The 22,412-nt window shown below is 37.9% G+C and overlaps 1 protein-coding gene across 1 annotated transcript in view; it reads right to left on the bottom strand.

Annotated features, from left to right (window-relative positions):
- Positions 1–22,412, bottom strand: part of LOC138331182 (RIMS-binding protein 2-like) — a 184,840-nt gene that overhangs the window by 129,968 nt on the left and 32,460 nt on the right. The window contains exons 6-7 of the mRNA XM_069278661.1: positions 7,801–7,902; positions 3,557–3,640 (exon numbers count right to left, since the gene is read on the bottom strand). Coding sequence (XP_069134762.1) covers positions 3,557–3,640; positions 7,801–7,902 — 186 coding nt within the window. The remainder of the gene's footprint in view (positions 1–3,556; positions 3,641–7,800; positions 7,903–22,412) is intronic.

Genomic DNA, 22,412 nt, shown 5'->3' with positions numbered 1-22,412 from the left:
CTGGCCATTATCTCATGATGGTCGTGGTGGCAGTGGACTAAAATAGCCAGGCCATTATCTAATGATGGTGGTGGTGGCAGTGTATCCTTGAAACTAATCACAATAAAAGTTTATGAAATATTCATACGCCCCCATATAAGTGATATCAATGAGGTTGTGGACAAAAATAGCCAGGCCATTATCTGATGATGGTGTTGGTGGTGGGCTAAAATAACCTGGCCATTAATTATCTGATGATGTGATGTTGGTAGACCAAAATAGCCCGGCCATTATCTGATGATGATGGTGGTGGTGGACTAAAATAGCCCGGCCATTATCTGATGATGATGGTGGTGGTGGACTAAAATAGTGTGGCCATTTTCTGATGATGATGGTGGTGGTGGACTAAAATAGCCCAGCCATTATCTGATGATGATGTTGTTGGGCTAAAATAGCCTGGCCATTATCTGATGATGATGTTGTTGGGCTAAAATAGCTTGGCCATTATCTGATGATGATGATGGTGGTGGGCTTAAATAGCCTGGCCATTATCTGATGATGATGTTGGTGGTGGACTAAAATAGCCCAGCCATTATCTGATGATGATGTTGTTGGGCTAAAATAGCCTGGCCATTATCTGATGATGATGTTGTTGGGCTAAAATAGCTTGGCCATTATCTGATGATGATGATGGTGGTGGGCTTAAATAGCCTGGCCATTATCTGATGATGATGTTGTTGGGCTAAAATAGCCTGGCCATTATCTGATGATGATGGTGGTGGTGGGCTTAAATAGCCTGGCCATTGTCTGATGATGGTGGTGGTGGTGGACTAAAATAGCCAGGCCATTATCTGATGATGGTGTTGGTGGTGGGCTAAAATAGCCTGGCCATTATCTGATGATGATGGTGGAGGGCTTAAATGGCATGGCCATTATCTCATGATGATGGTGGTGGTGGGCTAAAATAGCCTGGCCATTATCTGATGATGGTGGTGGTGGTGGGCTAAAATAGCCTGGCCATTATCTGATGATGGTTTTGGTGGGCTAAAATAGCATGGCCATTATCTCATGATGATGGTGGTGGTGGGCTAAAATAGCCTGGCCATTATCTGATGATGATGGTGGTGGTGGTGGGTTAATAGCCTGGCCATTATCTGATGATGGTTTTGGTGGGCTAAAATAGCCTGGCCATTATCTGATGATGATGGTGGTGGTGGACTAAAATAGCCTGGCCATTATATGATGGTGGTGGTGGTGGTGGTGGTGGTGGTGGGCTAAAATAGCCTGGCCATTATCTCATGATGATGGTGGTGGTGGACTTAAATAGCCAGGCCATTATCTGATGGTGGTGGTGGTGGTGGTGGTGGTGGTGGTGAGCTAAAATAGCCTGGCCATTATCTGATGGTGGTGGTGGTGGTGGTGGTGGTGGTGGTGGTGGTGGTGGTGGTGGTGGTGTGGTGGTGGTGGTGGTGGTGGTGGTGGTGGTGGTGGTGGTGGTGGTGGTGGTGGTGGTGGTGGTGAGCTAAAATAGCCTGGCCATTATCTGATGATGATGGTGATGGTGGACTATAATAGCCAGGCCATTATCTGATGATGATGATGGTGGTGGTGGGCTAAAATAGCCTGCCCATTATCTGATGGTGGTGGTGGTGGACTAAAATAGCCCAGCCATTATTTGATGGTGGTGGTGGTGGACTAAAATAGCCTGGCCATTATCTGATGGTGGTGATGGTGGTGATGGTGGACTAAAATAGCCTGGCCATTATCTGATGGTGGTGGTGGTGGACTAAAATAGCCTGGCCATTATCTGATGGTGGTGGTGGTGGGCTAAAATAGCCTGGCCATTATCTGATGATGATGATGGTGGTGGTGGGTAAAATAGCCTGGCCATTATCTGATGGTGGTGATGGTGGACTAAAATAGCCTGGCCATTATCTGATGGTGGTGGTGGTGGACTAAAATAGCCTGGCCATTATCTGATGGTGGTGGTGGTGGGCTAAAATAGCCTGGCCATTATCTGATGATGATGATGGTGGTGGTGGGCTAAAATAGCTTGGCCATTATCTGATGGTGGTGGTGGTGGACTAAAATAGCCTGGCCATTATTTGATGGTGGTGGTGGTGGACTAAAATAGCCTGGCCATTATCTGATGGTGGTGGTGGTGGACTAAAATAGCCTGGCCATTATTTGATGGTGGTGGTGGTGGTGGTGGTGGACTAAAATAGCCTGGCCATTATTTGATGGTGGTGGTGGTGGACTAAAATAGCCTGCCCATTATCTGATGGTGGTGGTGGTGGACTAAAATAGCCTGGCCATTATCTGATAATGATGGTGGTGGTGGTGGTGGTGGTGGTGTACTAAAATAGCCTGGCCATTATCTGATGGTGGTGGTGGTGGACTAAAATAGCCTGCCCATCATTTGATGGTGGTGGTGGTGGACTAAAATAGCCTGGCCATTATCTGATGGTGGTGGTGGTGATGGTGGACTAAAATAGCCTGGCCATTATCTGATGATGATGGTGGTGGTGGTGGTGGACTAAAATAGCCTGGCCATTATCTGATGGTGGTGGTGGTGGACTAAAATAGCCTGGCCATTATCTGATGATGATGGTGGTGGTGGTGGTGGACTAAAATAGCCTGGCCATTACCTGATGGTGGTGGTGGTGGACTAAAATAGCCTGCCCATTATTTGATGGTGGTGGTGGTGGACTAAAATAGCCTGGCCATTATCTGATGGTGGTGGTGGTGATGGTGGACTAAAATAGCCTGGCCATTATCTGATGGTGGTGGTGGACTAAAATAGCCTGGCCATTATGTGATGGTGGTGGTGGTGGTGGGCTAAAATAGTCTGGCAATTATCTGATGATGATGTGGTGGTGGACTAAAATAGCCTGGCAATTATCTGATAATGATGGTGGTGGTGGACTTAAATAGCCTGGCCATTATCTGATGGTGGTGGTGGACTAAAATAGCCTGGCCATTATCTGATGATGATGGTGGGTGGTGGTGGTGGTGGACTAAAATAGCCTGGCCATTATCTGATGGTGGTGGTGGTGGACTAAAATAGCCTGGCCATTATCTGATGATGATGGTGGTGGTGGTGGTGGACTAAAATAGCCTGGCCATTATCTGATGGTGGTGGTGGTGGACTAAAATAGCCTGCCCATTATTTGATGGTGGTGGTGGTGGACTAAAATAGCCTGGCAATTATCTGATAATGATGGTGGTGGTGGACTTAAATAGCCTGGCCATTATCTGATGGTGGTGGTGGACTAAAATAGCCCAGCAATTATCTGATGATGATGTGGTGAGCTAATTTATTTTGATCTGAAACAAATATCTGAGATAAAAAGGATTTTGAATATGTTCTGTACATCCATGTTTTAGAAGTATAACAAACACAATTAGTGTACATGGACCAGATCAATGCCAGTTGTATATACTTGGATGGAAACCAAGCTTTCTCCCTACAGCTTAATTTCCATAGTGGCTATCCTTGAAACTAATCACAATAAAAGTTTATGAAATATTCATACGCCCCCATATTAGTTATAACAATTTTCTGGACAACACTCACCAATCGATGAGATTTAAGCTTCTCCTGTCTTACTTCCTCTGCTAATGTCTCACACTCTATTGTCTTTTGAGCTAGCTCTACTTCCTGTAAAAAGAAAAACATCTTGAAAATGTTACAAGTGTCAAAGTCTGATATTAGATGTGTTCATTATTGTTATTAAATGGAAAATGAACAAACTTATGCTAATCTACATTACATTTAATGATACATTAAGGTATAATTTGTATGTCATATATAAAGTAAAGAATAGTAAATTCAACAATTACTATTGTCAAGTTAGTTTATAGCCACATCTTGTACTCACATATACTTACTAGTAGCATGTAAGTAAATAAGTGTCCTTTATCTAGTGTCAGGTAAATAAGTGTCCTTTATCTAGTGTCAGGTAAATAAGTGTCTTTTATCTAGTGTAAGTAAATAAGTGTCCTTTATCTAGTGTCAGGTAAATAAGTGTCCTTTATCTAGTGTCAGGTAAATAAGTGTCCTTTATCTAGTGTCAGGTAAATAAGTGTCCTTTATCTAGTGTCAGGTAAATAAGTGTCCTTTATCTAGTCTCAGGTAAATAAGTGTCCTTTATCTAGTGTCAGGTAAATAAGTGTCCTTTATCTAGTCTCAGGTAAATAAGTGTCCTTTATCTAGTCTCAGGTAAATAAGTGTCCTTTATCTAGTCTCAGGTAAATAAGTGTTCTTTATCTAGTGTCAGGTAAATGAGTGTTCTTTATCTAGTCTCACGTAAATAAGTGTCCTTTATCAGTTACAGGTAAATAAGTGTCCTTTATCTAGTGTCAGGTAAATAAGTGTCCTTTATCTAGTGTCAGGTAAATAAGTGTCCTTTATCTAGTGTCAGGTAAATAAGTGTCCTTTATCTAGTGTCAGGTAAATAAGTGTCCTTTATCTAGTCTCAGGTAAATAAGTGTCCTTTATCTAGTCTCAGGTAAATAAGTGTCCTTTATCTAGTCTCAGGTAAATAAGTGTCCTTCATCTAGTCTCAGGTAAATAAGTGTCCTTTATCTAGTGTCAGGTAAATAAGTGTCCTTTATCTAGTCTCAGGTAAATGAGTGTTCTTTATCTAGTCTCAGGTAAATAAGTGTCCTTTATCTAGTCTCAGGTAAATAAGTGTCCTTTATCAGTTACAGGTAAATAAGTGTCCTTTATCAGTTACAGGTAAATAAGTGTCCTTTATCTAGTGTCAGGTAAATAAGTGTCCTTTATCTAGTGTCAGGTAAATAAGTGTCCTTTATCTAGTGTCAGGTAAATAAGTGTCCTTTATCTAGTGTCAGGTAAATAAGTGTCCTTTATCTAGTGTCAGGTAAATAAGTGTCCTTTATCTAGTCTCAGGTAAATAAGTGTCCTTTATCTAGTCTCAGGTAAATAAGTGTCCTTTATCTAGTGTCAGGTAAATAAGTGTCCTTTATCTAGTGTCAGGTAAATAAGTGTCCTTTATCTTGTCTCAGATAAATGAGTGTTCTTTATCTAGTCTCAGGTAAATAAGTGTCCTTTATCTAGTCTCAGGTAAATAAGTGTCCTTTATCTAGTCTCAGGTAAATAAGTGTCCTTTATCTAGTGTCAGGTAAATAAGTGTCCTTTATCTAGTCTCAGGTAAATGAGTGTTCTTTATCTAGTCTCAGGTAAATAAGTGTCCTTTATCTAGTCTCAGGTAAATAAGTGTCCTTTATCAGTTACAGGTAAATAAGTGTCCTTTATCAGTTACAGGTAAATAAGTGTCCTTTATCTAGTGTCAGGTAAATAAGTGTCCTTTATCTAGTGTCAGGTAAATAAGTGTCCTTTATCTAGTCTCAGGTAAATAAGTGTCCTTTATCTAGTGTCAGGTAAATAAGTGTCCTTTATCTAGTGTCAGGTAAATAAGTGTCCTTTATCTAGTCTCAGGTAAATGAGTGTCCTTTATCTAGTCTCAGGTAAATAAGTGTCCTTTATCTAGTGTCAGGTAAATAAGTGTCCTTTATCTAGTCTCAGGTAAATAAGTGTCCTTTATCTAGTCTCAGGTAAATAAGTGTCCTTTATCTAGTGTCAGGTAAATAAGTGTCCTTTATCTAGTGTCAGGTAAATAAGTGTCCTTTATCTAGTCTCAGGTAAATGAGTGTTCTTTATCTAGTCTCAGGTAAATAAGTGTCCTTTATCTAGTCTCAGGTAAATAAGTGTCCTTTATCAGTTACAGGTAAATAAGTGTCCTTTATCAGTTACAGGTAAATAAGTGTCCTTTATCTAGTCTCAGGTAAATAAGTGTCCTTTATCTAGTCTCAGGTAAATAAGTGTCCTTTATTTAGTCTCAGGTAAATAAGTGTCCTTTATCTAGTGTCAGGTAAATAAGTGTCCTTTATCTAGTGTCAGGTAAATAAGTGTCCTTTATCTAGTCTCAGGTAAATAAGTGTCCTTTATCTAGTGTCAGGTAAATAAGTGTCCTTTATCTAGTGTCAGATAAATAAGTGTCCTTTATCTAGTCTCAGATAAATGAGTGTTCTTTATCTAGTCTCAGGTAAATAAGTGTCCTTTATCTAGTCTCAGGTAAATAAGTGTCCTTTATCAGTTACAGGTAAATAAGTGTCCTTTATCTAGTCTCAGGTAAATGAGTGTTCTTTATCTAGTCTCAGGTAAATAAGTGTCCTTTATCTAGTCTCAGGTAAATAAGTGTCCTTTATCAGTTACAGGTAAATAAGTGTCCTTTATCAGTTACAGGTAAATAAGTGTCCTTGATCAGTTACAGGTAAATAAGTGTCCTTTATCTAGTCTCAGGTAAATAAGTGTCCTTTATCTAGTCTCAGGTAAATAAGTGTCCTTTATTTAGTCTCAGGTAAATAAGTGTCCTTTATCTAGTCTCAGGTAAATGAGTGTCCTTTATCTAGTCTCAGGTAAATAAGTGTCCTTTATCTAGTCTCAGGTAAATAAGTGTCCTTTATCTAGTGTCAGGTAAATAAGTGTCCTTTATCTAGTGTCAGGTAAATAAGTGTCCTTTATCTAGTCTCAGATAAATGAGTGTTCTTTATCTAGTCTCAGGTAAATAAGTGTCCTTTATCTAGTCTCAGGTAAATAAGTGTCCTTTATCAGTTACAGGTAAATAAGTGTCCTTTATCAGTTACAGGTAAATAAGTGTCCTTTATCAGTTACAGGTAAATAAGTGTCCTTTATCAGTTACAGGTAAATAAGTGTCCTTTATCTAGTGTCAGGTAAATAAGTGTCCTTTATCTAGTGTCAGGTAAATAAGTGTCCTTTATCTAGTCTCAGGTAAATAAGTGTCCTTTATCAGTTACAGGTAAATAAGTGTCCTTCATCTAGTGTCAGGTAAATAAGTGTCCTTTATCTAGTGTCAGCTAAATAAGTGTCCTTTATCAGTTACAGGTAAATAAGTGTCCTTTATCTAGTCTCAGGTAAATAAGTGTCCTTTATCAGTTACAGGTAAATAAGTGTCCTTTATCAGTTACAGGTAAATAAGTGGCCTTTATCAGTTACAGGTAAATAAGTGTCCTTTATCAGTTACAGGTAAATAAGTGTCCTTTATCAGTTACAGGTAAATAAGTTTCCTTTATCAGTTACAGGTAAATAAGTGTCCTTTATCAGTTACAGGTAAATAAGTGTCCTTTATCTAGTGTCAAGTACATACTAAGTGTCCTTTATCTAGGTGAGGTAAATAAGTGTCCTTTATCTAGTCTCAGGTAAATAAGTGTCCTTTATCTAGTCTCAGGTAAATTAGTGTCTTTTATCTAGTGTCAGGTAAATAAGTGTCCTTTATCTAGTGTCAGGTAAATAAGTGTCTTTTATCTAGTCTCAGGTAAATAAGTGTCCTTTATCTAGTGTCAGGTAAATAAGTGTCCTTTATCTAGTGTCAGGTAAATAAGTGTCCTTCATCTAGTGTCAGGTAAATAAGTGTCCTTCATCTAGTGTCAGGTAAATAAGTGTCCTTCATCTAGTGTCAGGTAAATAAGTGTCCTTCATCTAGTGTCCTCTATCTAGGTATTTCTTTTTTGACTATATATATAAACCCGATTTGCATTGTATTGTTCTGGAAGATTCCAAAGTTAATCAAATGCTTAGAATGTCATGACTAATGCAAGAGTTTACACAAAACGAATGTGTTAAGCACTGTCATGTAAAGTAATTGTGTGAAAATCTAAGTACAAAATAAATGGACATATAGTGAGAGATTATGACCTTGAGGTCTATAAATAACATTCTCTTGGTCAACACCTTACAGACTGCTAACAAAACAGACGTAGCCATGACATTCTTACTAAACGTTCCGTCTCGGATTTGGCCTTTTCCAGTCGAGTTATCTCTTTCTCCAAAGCTTCGTTTGTTACCTGCAGTTCCTTTAGCTTCTTTGCCTCAGCACCCTGTAAATAAGGAAAATCAATACGTTATAATGTCAACATCAGCAGTGTATAGCCACAGTGCAAGTCGTAGCATACGAAACGTAAAACTGCACCTTCCCAAACTGGTTAACGTTCAGAAAATAAACTAATGTTAGTGATCTCTCCAGACATTCAATGAAAGGAATGAGAAATGCTCCCACAAGGTTAATCAATATATTGTCTAATTTGACTGGAAAATCCCTTTTTATTTTCCATGACATATTTTAAACACAGCTGCCATGGTCACCATTCACAAGTTCCATCTAGACAACCTCACCTTTCAAACACAATCCAAACAAAGATTCAGCTTCAGGTTATTTAAATTGATTATTTTATTTTTGTCCTCACTGATTTTAGATTTGGAGACCTTTAAGACTCCACTGGAATTCAACAACAATGCTAATTTAGCTGGAATATTTCAGGTTTGTCAGGGTGGTATTTCAGTAGGCATTTTAAAACAAGAATCCTGAAAATTCCATCAGCTAAAAAACAGATATCAATATGTAAATTATTCTACAACATCAATTTCGGTATAATTTGTCGTCAGAAATCCAGTCACGTCTGGGATATCATGACATTTTTTCAGTCGGGCTGACAGGTTTGGTGCTACTATGAATCAGATTATCTCTTTAAAACTTGTCTTTGAAGTTTCAAAATAGAATTCCATGTAGTTAGACATTCCCTGAAATTTATCTTACAAGCAGACCATTATCAAGCAACTACCATTAGATGGAGTGATGACCCTACCATTAGATGGAGTGATGACCCTACCATTAGATGGAGTGATGACCCTACCATTAGATGCAGTGATGACCCTACCATTAGATGCAGTGATGACCCTACCATTAGATGCAGTGATGACCCTACCATTAGATGCAGTGATGACCCTACCATTAGATGCAGTGATGACCCTACCATTAGATGAGTGATAACCCTACCATTAGATGGAGTGATGACCCTACCATTAGATGGAGTGATGACCCTACCATTAGATGAAGTGATGACCCTACCATTAGATGAAGTGATGACCCTACCATTAGATGGAGTGATGACCCTACCATTACATGAGTGATGACCCTACCATTAGATGAAGTGATGACCCTACCATTAGATGGAGTGATGACCCTACCATTAGATGCAGTGATGACCCTACCATTAGATGAAGTGATGACCCTACCATTAGATGAAGTGATGACCCTACCATTAGATGAAGTGATGACCCTACCATTAGATGCAGTGATGACCCTACCATTAGATGAAGTGATGACCCTACCATTAGATGAAGTGATGACCCTACCATTAGATGAAGTGATGACCCTACCATTAGATGAAGTGATGACCCTACCATTAGATGAAGTGATGACCCTACCATTAGATGAAGTGATGACCCTACCATTAGATGAAGTGATGACCCTACCATTAGATGAAGTGATGACCCTACCATTAGATGAAGTGATGACCCTACCATTAGATGAAGTGATGACCCTACCATTAGATGAAGTGATGACCCTACCATTAGATGCAGTGATGACCCTACCATTAGATGAAGTGATGACCCTACCATTAGATGAAGTGATGACCCTACCATTAGATGCAGTAATGACCCCACCATTAGATGAAGTAATGACCCCACCATTAGATGAAGTAATGACCCTACCATTAGATGAAGTGATGACCCTACCATTAGATGAAGTGATGACCCTACCATTAGATGAAGTGATGACCCTACCATTAGATGAAGTGATGACCCTACCATTAGATGAAGTGATGACCCTACCATTAGATGAAGTGATGACCCTACCATTAGATGAAGTGATGACCCTACCATTAGATGAAGTGATGACCCTACCATTAGATGAAGTGATGACCCTACCATTAGATGAAGTAATGACCCCACCATTAGATGAAGTGATGACCCTACCATTAAATGATGACCTACCATTAGATGTGATGACCCTACCATTAGATGAATGAGACCCTATAACCCTACCATTAGATGCAGTGATGACCCTACCATTAGATGAAGTGATGACCCTACCATTAGATACCAATTAGATGATTGATAACCCTACCATTAGATGCAGTGATGACCCTACCATTTGATGCAGTGATGACCCTACCATTAGATGCAGTGATGACCCTACCATCCATTAACAATGGGAATATAAATCTGTATGTAAGCTATAATCAATAACCAAACCTAATGTTAGCAAGGCCTCACAGAAACACAACAGCTAATCCAGTGTACATGTGAGCAGCCATTTAAAGAGACCCCTCAACAAACGAGACTATTCAAGCGGGGAAACAAATTACTGATCGATAATCAAACCGATTTTATTTCAAACTTCTTATTTAGCATCAGATCAATAGTCTTCCAAACCTGAAATAACACAGAGATTGGGTGACACTGATATCACATCCAATGAGATCACAGATATCATATCCAATGAGATGACAGATATCATATCCAATGAGATGACAGATATCACATCCAATGAGATGACAGATATCATATCATCCAATGAGATGACAGATATCACATCCAATGAAATGACAGATATCACATCCAATGAGATGACAGATATCACATCCAATGAGATGACAGATATCACATCCAATGAGATGACAGATATCACATCCAATGAGATGACAGATATCACATCCAATGAGATGACAGATATCACATCCAATGAGATGATAGATATCAAATCCAATGAGATGACAGATATCACATCCAATGAGATGATAGATATCACATCCAATGAGATGATAGATATCACATCCAATGAAATGACAGATATCACATCCAATGAGATGATAGATATCACATCCAATGAGATGACAGATATCACATCCAATGAGATGACAGATATCACATCCAATGAGATGACAGATATCACATCCAATGAGATGACAGATATCACATCCAATGAGATGATAGATATCACATCCAATGAGATGACAGATATCACATCCAATGAGATGATAGATATCACATCCAATGAGATGACAGATATCACATCCAATGAGATGACAGATATCACATCCAATGAGATGATAGATATCACATCCAATGAGATGACAGATATCATCCAGAGATGATAGATATCACATCCAATGAAATGATAGATATCTCATCCAATGAGATGATAGATATCACATCCAATAAGATGATAGATATCACATCCAATGAGATGACAGATATCTCATCCAATGAGATGACAGATATCTCATCCAATGAGATGATAGATATCACATCCAATAAGATGATAGATATCACATCCAATGAAATGACAGATATCTCATCCAATGAGATGATAGATATCACATCCAATGAGATGATAGATATCACATCCAATGAGATGATAGATATCACATCCAATGAGATGACAGATATCACATCCAATGAGATGACAGATATCACATCCAATGAGATGACAGATATCACATCCAATGAGATGATAGATATCACATCCAATGAAATGACAGATATCACATCCAATGAGATGATAGATATCACATCCAATGAGATGACAGATATCTCATCCAATGAGATGATAGATATCACATCCAATGAGATGACAGATATCACATCCAATGAGATGATAGATATCACATCCAATGAGATGACAGATATCTCATCCAATGAGATGATAGATATCACATCCAATAAGATGACAGATATCACATCCAATGAGATGACAGATATCACATCCAATGAGATGACAGATATCTCATCCAATGAGATGACAGATATCACATCCAATGAGATGACAGATATCTCATCCAATGAGATGATAGATATCACATCCAATGAAATGACAGATATCACATCCAATGAGATGATAGATATCACATCCAATAAGATGATAGATATCTCATCCAATGAGATGATAGATATCACATCCAATGAGATGACAGATATCTCATCCAATGAGATGATAGATATCACATCCAATGTGATGACAGATATCACATCCAATGAGATGACAGATATCACATCCAATGAGATGACAGATATCTCATCCAATGAGATGATAGATATCACATCCAATGTGATGACAGATATCACATCCAATGAGATGATAGATATCACATCCAATGAGATGACAGATATCACATCCAATAAGATGACAGATATCACTTTCCAATAAGATGACATGATATCTCATCCAATGAGATGATAGATATCACATCCAATGTGATGACAGATATCACATCCAATGAGATGTATGCATTGAGAGAGAGGTTCTTACTGTATCTACCAACCACAACACTAAGGTAGAGGTTCTTACTGTATCTACCAACCACAACACTAAGATAGAGATTCTACCGACCACAAAACACTAAGATAGAGGTTCTTACTGTATCTACCGACCACAACACTATGTGATAGAGGTTCTTACCATATCTACCGACCACAACACTAAGATAGAGGTTCTTACTGTACCACCGACCACAACACTAAGATAGAGGTTCTTACTGTATCTACCAACCACAACACTAAGGTAGAGGTTCTTACTGTATCTACCAACCACAACACTAAGATAGAGGTTTCTCTACCAACCACAACACTAAGATAGAGGTTCTTACTGTATCTACCAACCACAACACTAAGATAGAGATTCTACCTTCGACCACAACACTAAGATAGAGGTTCTTACTGTATCTACCGACCACAACACTATGATAGAGGTTCTTACCATATCTACCGACCACAACACTAAGATAGAGGTTCTTACTGTACCTACCGACCACAACACTAAGATAGAGGTTCTTACTGTATCTACCAACCACAACACTAAGATAGAGGTTCTTACTGTATCTACCAACCACAACACTAAGATAGAGGTTCTAAGATAGAGGTTCTTACTGTATCTACCAACCACAACACTAAGATAGAGGTGTATCTACCAACCACAACACTAAGTAGAGGTTCTCTACCAACCACAACACTAAGAGTAGAGGTTCTTACTGTATCTACCAACCACAACACTAAGATAGAGGCTCTTACTGTATCTACCAACCACAACACTAAGATAGAGGTTTACTGTATCTACCAACCACAACACTAAGATAGAGGTTCTTACTGTATCTACCAACCACAACACTAAGATAGAGGTTCTACTACCAACCACAACACTAAGATAGAGGTTCTTACTGTTCTACCAACCACAACACTAAGATAGAGGTTCTTACTGATCTACCAACCACAACACTAAGATAGAGGTTCTTACTGTATCTACCAACCACAACACTAAGATAGAGGTTCTACTGTATCTACCAACCACAACACTAAGATAGAGGTTCTTACTGTATCAACCGACCACAACACTAAGATAGAGGTTCTTACTGTATCTACCAACCACAACACTAAGATAGAGGTTCTTACTGTATCTACCAACCACAACACTAAGATAGAGGTTTTACTGTATCAAACCACAACACTAAGATAGAGGTTCTTACTGTATCTACCGACCACAAACACTAAGATAGAGGTTCTTACTGTATCTACCACCACAACACTAAGATAGAGGTTCTTACTGTATCTACCACCACAACACTAAGATAGAGGTTCTTACGTATTCTACCAACCACAACACTAAGATAGAGGTTCTTACTGTATCTACCAACCACAACACTAAGATAGAGGTTCTTACTGTATCTACCAACCACAACACTAAGATAGAGGTTCTACAACCACAACACTAAATAGAGGTTCTTACTGTATCTACCAACCACAACACTAAGATAGAGGTTCTTACTGTATCTACCGACCACAACACTAAGATAGAGGTTCTTACTGTATCTACCGACCACAACACTAAGATAGAGGTTCTTACTATCTACCAACCACAACACTAAGATAGAGGTTCTTACTGTATCTACCAACCACAACACTAAGATAGAGGTTCTTACTGTATCTCTACCAACCACAACACTAAGATAGAGGTTCTTACTGTATCTACCGACCACAACACTAAGATAGAGGTTCTTACTGTATCTACCGACCACAACACTAAGATAGAGGTTCTTACTGTATCTACCAACCACAACACTAAGATAGAGGTTCTTACTGTATCTACCAACCACAACACTAAGATAGAGGTTCTTACTGTATCTACCCAACCACAACACTAAGATAGAGGTTCTTACTGTATCTACCACCACAACACTAAGATAGAGGTTCTTACTGTATCTACCAACCACAACACTAAGATAGAGGTTCTTACTGTATCTACCGACCACAACACTAAGATAGAGGTTCTTACTGTATCTACCACCACAACACTAAGATAGAGGTTCTTACTGTATCTACCGACCACAACACACAACACTAAGATAGAGGTTCTTACTGTATCTACCAACCACAACACTAAGATAGAGGTTCTTACTGTATCTACCAACCACAACACTAAGATAGAGGTTCTTACTGTATCTACCAACCACAACACTAAGATAGAGGTTCTACCAACCACAACACTAAGATAGAGGTTCTTACTGTATCTACCGAACCACAACACTAAGATAGAGGTTCTTACTGTATCTACCAACCACAACACTAAGATAGAGGTTCTTACTGTATCTACCGACCACAACACTAAGATAGAGGTTCTTACTGTATCTACCAACCACAACACTAAGATAGAGGTTCTTACTGTATCTACCAACCACAACACTAAGATAGAGGTTCTTACTGTATCTACCAACCACAACACTAAGATAGAGGTTCTTACTGTATCTACCAACCACAACACTAAGATAGAGGTTCTTACTGTATCTACCGACCACAACACTAAGATAGAGGTTCTTACTGTATCTACCAACCACAACACTAAGATAGAGGTTCTTACTGTATCTACCGACCACAACACTAAGATAGAGGTTCTTACTGTATCTACCAACCACAACACTAAGATTCTTACTGTATCTACCGACCACAACACTAAGATAGAGGTTCTTTACTGTATCTACCGACCACAACACAAGATAGAGGTTCTTACTGTATCTACCGACCACAACACTAAGATAGAGGTTCTTACTGTATCTACCAACCACAACACTAGAGTCTTAGAGGTATCTACCGACCACACACTAAGATAGAGGTTCTTACTGTATCTACCACCACACAACACTAAGATAGAGGTTCTTACTGTATCTACCGACCACAACACTAAGATAGAGGTTCTTACTGTATCTACCGACCACAACACTAAGATAGAGGTTCTTACTGTATCTACCAACCACAACACTAAGATAGAGGTTCTTACTGTACCAACCACAACACTAAGATAGAGGTTCTTACTGTATCTACCAACCACAACACTAAGATAGAGGTTCTTACTGTATCTACCAACCACAACACTAAGATAGAGGTTCTTACTGTATCTACCAACCACAACACTAAGATAGAGGTTCTTACTATCTACCAACCACAACACTAAGATAGAGGTTCTTACTTACTACCAACCACAACACTATCTACCAACCACAACACTAAGATAGAGGTTCTTACTGTATCCACCACAACACAATAGAGGTTCTTACCACCGACAACACTAAGATAGAGGTTCTTACTGTAATCTACCAACCACAACACTAAGATAGAGGTTCTTACTGTATCTACCGACCACAACACTAAGATAGAGGTTCTTACCGTATCTACCAACCACAACACTAAGATAGAGGTTCTTACTGTATCTACCAACCACAACACTAAGATAGAGGTTCTTACTGTATCTACCGACCACAACACTAAGATAGAGGTTCTTACTGTATCTACCGACCACAACACTAAGATAGAGGTTCTTACTGTATCTACCAACCACAACACTAAGATAGAGGTTCTTACTGTATCTACCGACCACAACACTAAGATAGAGGTTCTTACTGTATCTACCGACCACAACACTAAGATAGAGGTTCTTACTGTATCTACCGACCACAACACTAAGATAGAGGTTCTTACTGTATCTACCAACCACAACACTAAGATAGAGGTTCTTACTGTATCTACCGACCACAACACTAAGATAGAGGTTCTTACTGTATCTACCGACCACAACACTAAGATAGAGGTTCTACCGACCACAACACTAAGATAGAGGTTCTTACTGTATCTACCAACCACAACACTAAGATAGAGGTTCTACCAACCACAACACTAAGATAGAGGTTCTTACTGTATCTACCGACCACAACACTAAGATAGAGGTTCTTACTGTATCTACCAACCACAACACTAAGATAGAGGTTCTTACTGTATCTACCAACCACAACACTAAGATAGAGGTTCTACCAACCACAACACTAAGATAGAGGTTCTTACTGTATCTACCAACCACAACACTAAGATAGAGGTTCTTACTGTATCTACCAACCACAACACTAAGATAGAGGTTCTTACTGTATCTACCAACCACAACACTAAGATAGAGGTTCTTACTGTATCTACCAACCACAACACTAAGATAGAGGTTCTTACTGTATCTACCAACCACAACACTAAGATAGAGGTTCTACCTACCAACCACAACACTAAGATAGAGGTTCTTACTGTATCTACCAACCACAACACTAAGATAGAGGTTCTTACTGTATCTACCAACCACAACACTAAGATAGAGGTTCTTACTGTATCTACCAACCACAACACTAAGATAGAGGTTCTTACTGTATCTACCAACCACAACACTAAGATAGAGGTTCTTACTGTATCTACCGACCACAACACTAAGATAGAGGTTCTTACTGTATCTACCGACCACAACACTAAGATAGAGGTTCTTACTGTATCTACCAACCACACACAAGATAGAGGTTCTTACTGTATCTACAACCACAACACTAAGATAGAGGTTCTTACTGTATCTACCCAACCACAACACTAAGATAGAGGTTCTACCGACCACAACACTAAGATAGAGGTTCTTACTGTATCTACCGACCACAACACTAAGATAGAGGTTCTTACTGTATCTACCAACCACAACACTAAGATAGAGGTTCTTACTGTATCTACCAACCACAACACTAAGATAGAGGTTCTTACTGTATCTACCAACCACAACACTAAGATAGAGGTTCTTACTGTATCTACCAACCACAACACTAAGATAGAGGTTCTTACTGTATCTACCAACCACAACACTAAGATAGAGGTTCTACCGACCACAACACTAAGATAGAGGTTCTTACTGTATCTACCGACCACAACACTAAGATAGAGGTTCTTACTGTATCTACCGAACCACAACACAAAATAAGATAGAGGTTCTTACTGTATCTACCGACCACAACACTAAGATAGAGGTTCTTACTGTATCTACCGACCACAACACTAAGATAGAGGTTCTTACTGTATCTACCGTACCACAACACAAGATAAGAGGTTCTTACGTATCTACCGACCACAACACTAAGGTAGAGGTTCTTACTGTATCTACCAACCACAACACTAAGATAGAGGTTCTTACTGTATCTACCAACCACAACACTAAGATAGAGGTTCTACCAACCACAACACTAAGATAGAGGTTCTTACTGTATCTACCAACCACAACACATAAGATAGAGGTCTTACTGTATCTACCAACCACAACACTAAGATAGAGGTTCTTACCACAACACTAAGATAGAGGTTTCTACCAACCACAACACTAAGATAGAGGTTCTTACTGTATCTACCAACCACAACACTAAGATAGAGGTTCTTACTGTATCTACCAACCACAACACTAAGATAGAGGTTCTTACTGTATCTACCAACCACAACACTAAGATAGAGGTTCTTACTGTATCTACCGACCACAACACTAAGATAGAGGTTCTTACTGTATCTACCAACCACAACACTAAGATAGAGGTTCTTACTGTATCTACCAACCACAACACTAAGATAGAGGTTCTTACTGTATCTACCAACCACAACACTAAGATAGAGGTTCTTACTGTATCTACCAACCACAACACTAAGATAGAGGTTCTTACTGTATCTACCGACCACAACACTAAGATAGAGGTTCTTACTGTATCTACCGACCACAACACTAAGATAGAGGTTCTTACTGTATCTACCGACCACAACACTAAGATAGAGGTTCTTACTGTATCTACCGACCACAACACTAAGATAGAGGTTCTTACTGTATCTACCGACCACAACACTAAGATAGAGGTTCTTACTGTATCTACCGACCACAACACTAAGATAGAGGTTCTTACTGTATCTACCGACCACAACACTAAGATAGAGGTTCTTACTGTATCTACCAACCACAACACTAAGATAGAGATTCTACCGACCACAACACTAAGATAGAGGTTCTTACTGTATCTACCGACCACAACACTAAGATAGAGGTTCTTACTGTATCTACACCACAACACTAAGATAGAGGTTCTTACTGTATCTACCAACCACAACACTAAGGTAGAGGTTCTTACAGTATCAACCAACCACAACACTAAGAATAGACGGTTCATACTGAACCTACCGACAACAACCCTAAGATAGAAGATTCTTACTGTATCTACCGAACCACAACACTAAGATAGAGGTTCTTACTGTATCTACCGACCACAACCACTAAGATAGAGGTTTCTTACTACCGTAAGTTAAGGTTCTACCAACTACCGACAACACTAAGATAGAGAGTTCTTACTGTAGCTACCGAAACCACCAACACTAAGATAGAGGTTCTTACTGTATCTACCAACCACAACACTAAGATAGAGGTTCTTACTGTATCTACCGACCACAACACTAAGATAGAGGTTCTTACTGTATCTACCGACCACAACACTAAGATAGAGGTTCTTACTGTATCTACCGACCACAACACTAAGATAGAGGTTCTTACTGTATCTACCGACCACAACACTAAGATAAAGGTTCTTACCGTATCTACCGACCACAACACTAAGATAGAGGTTCTTACTGTATCTACCGACCACAACACTAAGATAGAGGTTCTTACTGTATCTAACCAACCACAACACTAAGATAGAGGTTCTTACCGATCTACCGTCTACCACCAAAACACTAAGATAAGGTTCTTACTGTATCTACCTGACCACAACACTAAGATAGAGGTTCTTAACTGTATATCTACCTACCACAACACTAAGATAGAGTTTCATACTGTATCTACCTGACCACAACACTAAGATAGAGGTTCTTACTGTATCTACCGACCACAAACACTAAGATAAGAGGTTCTTACTGTATCTACCGACCACAACACTAAGATAGAGGGGATTCATTCTTACTGTCATCTACCAACCACAACACTAAGATAGAGGTTCTTACTGTATCTACCATACCACAACACTAAGATAGAGGTTCTTACTGTAACTACCGACCACAACACTAAGATAGAGGTTCTTACTGTATCTACCAACCACAACACTTAAGGATAGAGGTTCCTTACTGTAATCTTACCGACCACAACACTAAGATAGAGGTTTCTTACAGTATCTATCTACCGACCACAACACTAAGATAGAGGTTCTTACAGTATCTACCGACCACAACACTAAGAATAGAGGTTCTTACTCGTATCTATCTACCCGACCACAACACTAAGATAGAGTATTCTTACTGTATCTACCAACCACAACACTAAGATAGAGGTTTCTTACTGTATCTACCGACCACAACACTAAGATAGAGTTCTTTACTGTATCTACCAACCACAACACAAAGATAGAGGGTTCTTACGCGTATCTACCGACCACAAACACTAAGATAGAGTTCTTACTGTATCTACCACCACTAACACTAAGATAGAGTTTCTTACCGTATCTACCGACCACAACACCTAAGATAGAGGATTCTTACTGTATCTACCGAACCACAACACAAAGAATAGAGATTCTTACTGTATCTACCGACCACAAGCACTAAGATATGAGGTTCTTACTGTATCTACCGACCACACAACACTAAGATAGAGGTTCTTACTGTATCTACCGACCACAACACTAAGATAGAGGTTCATACCCGATCTATACCGACCACAAACACTAAAATCCTAGATAGATGTTCCTTACTGTATCTACCGACCACAACACTAAGTATACAGGTTTCTTAAACAGATCAACGCGACCACAACACTAAGATAGAGGTTCTTACTGTATCTAACCCAACACAACACTAAGATAGAGGTTCTACCTGTACAACACTAATACCAACCACAACACTAAGATAAGAGGTACGTTACGTATCTACCCAACCACAACACTAAGAATATATGCCTACTAACACACACACAACACTAAATAGAGGTTCTTACTGTATCTACCAACCACAACACTAAGATAGAGGTTCTTACAGTTATCTACCGACCGACAACACTAAGATTTTAACCACAGAAACAAAGGACTAATATTGATAATTCTAACATTTCCACAGAAACAAAGGACAAAGGACTAATATTGATAATTCTAACATTTCCACAGAAACAAAGGACTAATATTGATAATTCTAACATTTCCACAGAAAACAAAGGACTAATATTGATTTTCTAACATTTCCACAGAAACAAAGGACTAATATTGATAATTCTAACATTTCCACAGAAACAAAGGACTAATATTGATAATTCTAACATTTCCACAGAAACAAAGGACAATATTGATAATTCTAACATTTCCACAGAAACTAATATTGATAAATCTAACATTTCCAAGGGACTAATATTGATAATTCTAACATTTCCACAGAAACAAAGGACTAATATTGATAATTCTAACATTTCCACAGAAACAAAGGACTAATATTGATAATTCTAACATTTCCACAGAAACAAAGGACTAACATATTGATAATTCTAACATTTCCACAGAAACAAAGGACTAATATTGATAATTCTAACATTTCCACAGAAACAAAGGACTAATATTGATAATTCTAACATTTCCACAAAAACAAAGGACTAATATTGATAATTCTAACATTTCCACAGAAACAAAGGACTAATATTGATAATTCTAACATTTCCACAGAAACAAAGGACTAATATTGATAATTCTAACATTTCCACAAAAACAAAAGACTAATATTGATAATTCTAACATTTCCACAGAAACAAAGGACTAATATTGATAATTCTAACATTTCCACAGAAACAAAGGACTAATATTGATAATTCTAACATTTCCACAAAAACAAAGGACTAATATTGATAATTCTAACATTTCCACAAAAACAAAGGACTAATATTGATAATTCTAACATTTCCACAAAAACAAAGGACTAATATTGATAATTCTAACATTTCCACAGAAACAAAGGACTAATATTGATAATTCTAACATTTCCACAAAAACAAAGGACTAATATTGATAATTCTAACATTTCCACAGAAACAAAGGACTAATATTGATAATTCTAACATTTCCACAAAAACAAAGGACTAATATTGATAATTCTAACATTTCCACAGAAACAAAGGACTAATATTGATAATTCTAACATTTCCACAGAAACAAAGGACTAATATTGATAATTCTAACATTTCCACAGAAACAAAGGACTAATATTGATAATTCTAACATTTCCACAGAAACAAAGGACTAATATTGATAATTCTAACATTTCCACAGAAACAAAGGACTAATATTGATAATTCTAACATTTCCACAGAAACAAAGGACTAATATTGATAATTCTAACATTTCCACAGAAACAAAGGACTAATATTGATAATTCTAACATTTCCACAGAAACAAAGGACTAATATTGATAATTCTAACATTTCCACAGAAACAAAGGACTAATATTGATAATTCTAACATTTCCACAGAAACAAAGGACTAATATTGATAATTCTAACATTTCCACAGAAACAAAGACTAATATTGATAATTCTAACATTTCCACAAAAACAAAGGACTAATATATTGATAATTCTAACATTTCCACAAAAACAAAGGACTAATATTGATAATTCTAACATTTCCACAGAAAACAAAGGACTAATATTGATAATTCTAACATTTCCACAGAAACAAAGGACTAATATTGATAATTCTAACATTTCCACAAAAACAAAGGACTAATATTGATAATTCTAACATTTCCACAAAACAAAGGACTAATATTGATAATTCTAACATTTCCACAGAAAACAAAGGACTAATATTGATAATTCTAACATTTCCACAGAAACAGAGGACTAATATTGATAATTCTAACATTTCCACAGAAACAAAGGGACTAATATTGATAAATCTAACATTTCCACAGAAAACAAAGGGATTAATATTGATAATTCTAACATTTCCACAAAAACAAAGGACTAATATTGATAATTCTAACATTTCCACAAAAACAAAGGACTAATATTGATAATTCTAACATTTCCACAGAAACAAAGGACTAATATTGATAATTCTAACATTTCCACAGAAAACAAAGGACTTAAATATTGATAATTCTAACATTTCCACAGAAACAAAGGACTAATATTGATAATTCTAACATTTTC

This window comes from Argopecten irradians, chromosome 9 (genome assembly GCF_041381155.1).
Source record: "Argopecten irradians isolate NY chromosome 9, Ai_NY, whole genome shotgun sequence".
In the NCBI taxonomy this organism is placed as follows: Eukaryota; Metazoa; Mollusca; class Bivalvia; order Pectinida; family Pectinidae; genus Argopecten; species Argopecten irradians.
The sequence above is the reverse complement of the archived record's forward strand: the minus strand, read 5'-3'. Positions and strand labels throughout refer to the sequence as shown.